This window comes from Epinephelus lanceolatus, chromosome 15, assembly GCF_041903045.1.
Source record: "Epinephelus lanceolatus isolate andai-2023 chromosome 15, ASM4190304v1, whole genome shotgun sequence".
NCBI classification, from domain to species: domain Eukaryota; kingdom Metazoa; phylum Chordata; class Actinopteri; order Perciformes; family Serranidae; genus Epinephelus; species Epinephelus lanceolatus.
The window spans coordinates 37208015-37215999 of NC_135748.1; the positions used below are offsets into that span (position 1 = coordinate 37208015).

The window sequence follows — 7985 nt, forward strand, 5'->3', positions numbered from 1 at the left end:
CTGAAAGGTATTTTTTTAGATTTATACGCTGAAGTGCTCTTCACCTCACTGTTCAGCTGCACTTTTGTGAGACATTTCTGATGCGTTTTGGTTCTCTACATGACAACAGGAAGGGACGGCAGTTGCTGAAGTTAATGCAGAGTGACACTCACTTGTGATGGATTCTTGTTTTGATTTATACGCACAGACAGTGAACTCATTGTTCTCCTCAGAAAGAGACAAGTACAAAAACAAAACCCACCGGTGCTAACTTTTCAATTACTTTTAATCAAAGCACACTCTACATGTCAGAGTTAATTTAATTAAAAGTGTTAATCTTCCAGGTTATGGCTGCAGGCAGCCGTGGAGATTTGAGATGACAGACTCTTCTCGCTGAGCGCAGACCTTGGTCAGTTTGGCTCAGGAAGCTCTCGGCAGCAGAGGCTGGATGAACAGGAAGTGCAGGCGGAGGTTTAGGAGGTAAAAATGGTCGGTTGGGTAGATTATGGATGGACAGCAAGGTGGGCGGCTCTCCTCTCTTCCATCTATAACTCCAGCTACTGGGAGCATTATCATTTTAACTAAGAATAACACTTAAATCGCCAGTTGGATGGCTGGCTGCCTGCCTGGCAGGGATTTCTGTCATTCCTAATGTAATTAGTGTGTAAGGGGAGCCAGGAGAGAGTGGCGCCAGACTTAGGCTGAATAATACAGGGGGAGGTGGAGGAGCACTGATGGATAATTTAACACAGATCTCCAGGAGCCAGCTACACTTTGCAGTACCTGAGTGCACTGCAGAGAATTTCCTGACATGTGAATGTGCTCAAGGGAAAGAGTTGAGACAGACTGACAGATTTCCATAATAATAAATTTCCCTTTTTTTTTCTTGCTCTTGTAGAAAGAGCCTTTATCTCCGATGATAAATGTGCGAGGCTCAGCAGAGAACGCCACAGAGGGAATTATTATTCATAGTATTCATATGAAATGATAAATGTTCTGATAAGCGCCATGTTGTTCTTTTCCGTGTGTTTCCCCTGCAGATAATTTTCCGCAAGATCAGTGAGGTGAAGAAGGAGGAAGAGGAGAGGCAGCGAGCGAAGAATGAGGTGCAGCTCACCATCCCGCAGGACCATCCCGTGCGGAAGCTTTTCCAGAAGTTCAAGCAGCAGAAGGAGCTCCGCAACCAGGGAGCCGCAGCCGCCTCGCAGCTTGACGTGGAGAAGAACCAGCTGCAGGTGGAGCAGCACCACCACCAGCACCTGCACCCCCACAGCCTGCAGCTGGGCCACTCCAGCCTGCAGCACTCCCTGCCGCTCAGCCTGCAGCGCCCCCCCTCCTCCATGCAGAACGGGGCTCCGCCCAGCAGCAGCGTGCTCACCGTGTCTCAGGTCACGCCCATGCAGAGTTCTCTGGCGTACAGCCATCCTGGCGAGCCTCCCGCCAAGCAGAACAACTGTGATATCATGGAGCTGCAGCCCAGTTGTGCTGGAGGTGGAGGTGAGCAGACTGTCAGGCTTAAAATCAGCACCAGCCCCGCGCTGGCCAAGCCGGCCGTCAAGGCCAGCGGCTGGATGCGCCTGAAAAACAACATGGCTCCAGTGGAGGCCAGGAAGGAGGGCCTGAACAACAACGTCAAGGCTGTTTCCGTGGAGATGCTATCTCAGGAGGGTAAAGGTCAGGAAGCAGGAGGAGGTGGGGATACAGAGGAGGGCGGGGTGTCCAGCAACAATCCCCTCCGCAAGACAGACTCCTGCGACAGCGGCATCACCAAGAGTGAGCTGCGGATCGACCGGGCGGGGGAGGCACGAACCCCCGCCGCTGTCACCCCCCTCCTCCACAGCCCTCTCCCCGGAGGAGCGGGGTCTCCTCACCCTTTCTGCCCCATCCCCGAGCAGGCCCTGCAGGCCGCGCTGCACGAGACCCGGTTGGAGCTCCGGGAGGACATACAGACTCTGGGAGGCCGTCTGGGCGCCCTGGAGAGTCAGGTAGCTGAAATTATAAAACTGCTCTCAGACAAGAAGCGGCCGTCCACGGGGGCGCTGTCCGCCTCCACCACACCCAAAACCAAAATCCAACGTCAGGACATTTTCACCGTTTCTAGGCCTGTTTCTCCAGACTCAGAGAAGGACGACGGGCTCTGAAGAGAGCTTCACCAGTGGTGTAGGGAGTGTACTGGAACACACAGTGATCACATGGCACATTGTTCAACTACGATCACGATTATCAGTTCAAGGTTACGCTCGATTTTTGGGCACCAGTTACGCCACTGGTCTTAATCCTGGGAGATTAAAAAAACAAAACTGGCTTCTTTAACATTTGCACACTGACTTTTACCTCCGGGTCATGTGAGAGTCGTGACTCCGCAGTGACCTGGATCCCGTTTTTGTGATTGTACATACCTCTCTATGCATGTCCAGCTGGATTCTGGCCTGCCAAAGAAACAACTACTGAACGTACTTATTGCCTGTATATTATGCAGTTGACTGCATGCAAATCGAATTTAAAGAGAACTGACATTTTATTGAGCTACACTGTACATATGAATATTTTTCATTGATAATTTACTATGTGGACATTCAGGGTTTGCATACTGGTAGCACTATAAACATTGAATAACAAAAGGGTTTACTGGCAAAGGGATTGTGCATGGATTATTTATTAATAGAGAAACTGGGAAGGATGGAGTTTTTTTTTTTTCCTTTGCCTGTGAGATGGAATAGAAGTTAGACTCAGCTTCGCCCTGTAAGAACACTGATTCCCAAATGTGATGAAGACGCATCCCTCAACACATGACGGAAGTTTTCCAGTATGTTTTTATATTAATTATCACTTTTGCTTCTTATAATAATTTCTATTTTTGATTACGGAAATGTCCTCAGTTTGATGTCGGGTAAACCCTTATAAATGGTTATTTTGTTAGAATCCTCCTCGTGTCTATGCATCGCTCGGGTACGCCACTAGAATATTCTGGTTATACTTTTTGTTGTCATGTCGCTGACTGAAGGACGTTTTTTGTTTTGTTCCATTCCTTTGCATGAATCAGGGATGGCAGAATGCACTTTGGGTAAAGCTGGGACGACAAGAAGGCTTTGGGGAAATAACACGGAGTTTAGTTCACATAAAAGTCCACTCAGCACAGTGACATGTAATCCCACAGCCCCAGCACCACACACGGCAGTCTTAACCAGCGAGCGTCGCACTGAAGCCCCGCTCTGAATTCCATTAACGACAGCAGCTTCGCCGCAAAAAGCTCAAGTAATAAAAAATGGAATATTGTACTTTTTATGATATCAGTTTTCTAAATCTGCATGCAGAGGAGTAGTTTTATGCTCCAGAGTGCGTACGTATATATGCGTGTGTGTGTGTGTGTATGTGTGTGTGCAGGAGCTGACACGCACACTTCACACGCACACGGGCACAGTGTGGCGGCGTCTTCTTGATGTGAACCCTGAAGGCCCAGGGAGACGTTCTCTTCGCAGGAGGCAGATCAGTCGGTTTTGTCAGAAGTCGAGGTTTTCAGACACTGTCCCCCACTCACCTTGCAGCGCAGCAGCACCCATCACACGACACACACACACAATCATATTTAATAAGGCAGAATAAAAAGAATAGGCAGAACATAGATGTACGGTAGCCATCATGGAAGCCTCAAATAGTTTTAAATGACTAGATTCATGTAATTCCTGCTTTATTATCCACAGTGTGAGTGAATGAACAGGTGGCAGGAAACAGGCTCAAGTGTCTGAGGGTGTTGTCTCCTTTGTTCTGAATCAGGAATAATTTTGTTCCCAAGTTGCATAATTGCCTAGAGTTGGTTCATCTCAAACGAACCGCACCAGAGTTCGTTTGTAACCAGACCAAGACCGCCTCTTCAAGAAGGTCTCAGTCCGGTTGTTTTGGTGCGCACCCAAGTGTGATTGTTGTGTTCACACCTGCCGAACCACACGTAGGGGGCAAACCAACTTGAGTATGATTGAACCGAACCAAACAGGGCAGCTGTGAAAGTACCCTTAGAGGTTATGGGTCAGTGACACCTAACACATCTTCTGGTAGTCATGTTGGAGTTCATAGAGCGCTCCAGGGTTGACATTTTTCTGTAGGCTGGCATGGACGTTAGCATCGCACTGGCTCCCTTGTCAAAAAGCCTGTGAGATTTTTCCATTGGATTTTGGATTATTGCCAAAAAAATGAGCTCTGTGGCAAACTAACGTCAGCAAGATAACCTTCACAAATGAAACCACTTTCGTAATTATTAAAGCTAAAAAACATTAGGCTGAAAAAATAAAAAGATGATGTACCATAACATAAGCAATTTGTCCTGTAACTGCAAAGGCCACTGTGAGCTCACTCTGTTATCTCTTGATGGCTTACAACACATCAATGTCTGAACAGAACTCTTCCAAGAGCACATAGTTGTAATAATCATTGTTCAAAATTCTCCATTTTCATCACCCGCTGTGCTGGACAGTGTACATTATAATTCTCCCATTTGGTGCTTCTCAAAGTCAAGTATGCTTCCTTGGTAGGACAGGTCCTTCAAGTCGGGTCCTACAGAGGCCAAGCATGATTCGTTACTAGCATTCAGTGAACACGCATTGGAACAGGCTAGCGAGTGCCAAGGTGTGCATCACTGAAGAGGCCCTGCCTTCATTTCCAGCAAACTGTGCACAAAAACTTGTGGGTACTTCATGCCCGCTTAGTATACCCACATGCATTCTTGAAAATTCTCTGAAGGAGGGATTCAATTCTCTGTAGAATTCAAAGGTCTACTTCGAAGTCTTTTGGTGGGATTTGATGACGTAGTCTCCTTGAAATTGGGCCGTTTGTTCCTTGACTTTGAGAAGCACCATTGTTTTCCTTTGTGTCTTTTTCTCCTGCAGTGGTATGATGGCACCTGACTGGAGAACTAGCGCCACCTACTGCTTACCTCGATGAGCCAACCCTCAATATTCACATATCAGTCGTAGATGGAAAAGCGCTCGTAAATTTGTATTTTGTTTTGCCATTTTTTTCCGAAAGTTTGGTTAAAATTTGCTCTACATTTAATGAAGACCCGGCTTGTGTCATACTTAAAGGGAAATTTCGGTTTATTTCAACCCGTCTCCTATCGTCCTAAATTTGTTTCAAGTCACTAGTGACATAGAAATAATAGTTAGCATGTTAGCCGTTAGCCTAGATACAGCCGTAGCATCAGACCTGTTAAAACTTAAGTGAACGGGCAACCTTCAAGTGCAAAGTTAGTCCACTAAACAAGCTTTTTTTCCACAAAGACCGCCTCATATCGTTAGGATAAATGTCAGAGAACATATAGAAAACCACATGTAAACGTGTTGTCTTACCTTACCGGTGTGCTGCCATGTTTGTTGTTTACCATTTAGCTAAGGCTGCAACCGGTCCCATTCTTTGCAACAGAGGCATTCCTCTTCTGTGGGCACTGAGGCACAGCATTCACAGGTACACCACCAATCTCCAGAGCTACGCAGCCTTGCAGCAGCCATTCCTCCTCTCTCGTCCTCTACCTGTTGTACCTCTGTCTCTCCTCCTCTGTTCTTCAATTTCACGAAGCTCTTCGTCAGTGTATTCTGGCTCACATAAATAAGGGCGGCCATCATACTCTGCAAAATCAAATTCCTCCTCCACAAAGTTGAAGTCTGGCAAAAAGTCAGCCATTATTCTATAAATCTTTCATAAAATAAATGAATGAACCTTTTAGGCTACTGTCCGGTTCTGCCTTGCAGCTGCTGCGGCTTGTTCAGACACAGTACGAGATCGCTGCTTGTTCTCGCGATATTTCGGCCGCGCTTTGGAAAGCAGAGCTAAATGGTAAACAAACATGGCAGCACACCGGTAAGGTAAGACAACACGTTTACATGTCATTTTCTATATGTTCTCTGACATTTATCCTAACGATATGAGGCGGTCTTTGTGGAAAAAAGCTTGTTTAGTGGACTAACTTTGCACTTGAAGGTTGCCCGTTCACTTACTGGCTGTATCTAGGGTAACGGCTAACATGCTAACTATTATGTCTATGTCACTAGTCACTTGAAACAAATTTAGGACGATAGGAGACAGGTTGAAATAAACTGAAATTCCCCTTTAAGTGTGCACACTAGTTTCACAGATGTCCTTCATGATCATTTGGATGCAAGGGACGTTAAAGGCGCTGTATGTAAGAATGTGGCCAAAACGGTTACTGCACTCAAATTCAAAATACTGCCGCGAGTCGTGTCCGCCCCCCCTCCCCTACAGATTCGAGGTTGCTGGACAGCGGCACGCTGGAGACTGATTTGTTTGCCCACAGGCAGCTGCCGTGGCAGGGCTGTGTCGCTGCGTCTCCTGATGTTCGGTTTTCCAGCGGACCGTTCGAGCAAGTCCGGCTTCTCTGCTGCTAACGCTGCTGTCGGGATACAGCTGAGGAGGAGCCGGCTGCTCATGCTATGTACTGGGACACTGCTAATGCTGCTTGCCGTGTTGCTGTAGCTCAGTTGTAACTGTAACTGATGCTGAGACTCTACTGACTGCGTGACTGGTAGACGGCGGTGGGTGGCGCAACAGGCCAAAACACAAATTCAAAACATAAACATGATTTGCGGACCGTAAAAAATTTTTTTTAATGTGAATATTCTGGCTGTACTATTGTTGTCGGTGAGATCAGTATGTTATATGAACATTATTCCTTCGTCTCTGTGACATATTAGGAGGATTTTACGACTATTTGCTTTAGATTTCTTACATATAGCTCCTTTAACAGTGCTAATCCAGGGAGTCTGTAGGTCAAAATATACTTAAAAAGAACTGAATTATGACAAGGATCCTCCTGTAGAGGACATGTCAATGTACAGAAATACATACTGTTCTAAATGGCCGCACTTGAAGGCGTCATAAGAAGCCTGCCACATAGAATGGAGTGAGGCATGATGAGTCGTACAAATGTGGATAACTGTGCACACTCTGGACAGTCTCTCCTTGAAGACAGTCTTAGTCTTGTACTTGTTTGCACTTGAAAAGTGACATAAGTAGCTGCATGATTGCGTAAATGTCTGGCTTATTGGATTTTAGTTTCACGGACACGCCTCATCCCTCCCTCCTGCGTCATGCCAATTGGTGAAAGTTGGGAGTGATTATGGTTCGACATATCTTTCAAATCAGACGGCATCATTATCAGATAATCTCTCATGATGACCACTTCAAAATATTGTGCAGCCTGATCCATATCCTCCTGAGACCTGAACTAACTTAGTTTGGTATGCATTTTTAATTTCTCCCAGTTATTTGGGATCAGTAGGACCTGATAAGTATGAAAAACTCAACATGTCCCAGTGTCCTCAAGCGAGTACTTCATAATTAACAGTGTCTTACCTTGTTGCCGTTGCTAAAATTGGTCAAAATTGGTCAAATTTGTTGCCATTTAAAACTACAAACATTATTATTCATAAATAAACAAGTTTCAATCATAACATGTGATCAGGTTTTGGACCTTGTTCACTTTTGGGTCGGGATCGGCTGCAGACTGACTTGGCAGAGATGGCTGCCATCTTGTTTTTACATGGATTAGTGTACTGTGGTCTTACTACCACTAGATGGCACAAAAAGTGTCCACGATCAAGGACATCAGGTCTGAGTTAAGTAGACTGATGTATAAGGTCAAGTAAACCCAAAGGTGATGTCTTGTCTGAGGACACAGGGTCTCAGGAGGATATAATAGGTAGCTGTGCACGAGAAAGAATCCATAACGTAAATGTCAACAGACGTTTTTCATCCCTGGTAAAAAAAAAAAAGTATAAACTAAAACAAAACAATTCCTGGCTCTCAAAACTTCCCACCGAACCACTCACTGCACTGATATTAAAATTCTCTATCCTGGTTGAAGTTGATCATGATGTGAGACTGTGTTGTCAACAGACTGGAAAGTGGTGAAACTAATAACTTTGTAATGCTAATTGGCATAAAATCACACCGGTTGAAGACGAACTGAGACATGGGATTTCTGTCACAATATGCTAATC

At 45.6% G+C, this 7985-nt stretch overlaps 1 protein-coding gene across 1 annotated transcript in view; it reads left to right on the forward strand.

Annotated features, from left to right (window-relative positions):
• Positions 1 to 5608, forward strand: part of kcnh5b (potassium voltage-gated channel, subfamily H (eag-related), member 5b) — a 250314-nt gene extending 244706 nt beyond the window's left edge. Inside the window, exon 13 of the mRNA XM_033641955.2 lies at positions 1020 to 5608. Within this exon, the coding sequence (XP_033497846.1) occupies positions 1020 to 2120 (1101 nt within the window). The 3' untranslated portion in view covers positions 2121 to 5608. The remainder of the gene's footprint in view (positions 1 to 1019) is intronic.
• Positions 5609 to 7985: the final 2377 nt, after the last annotated feature.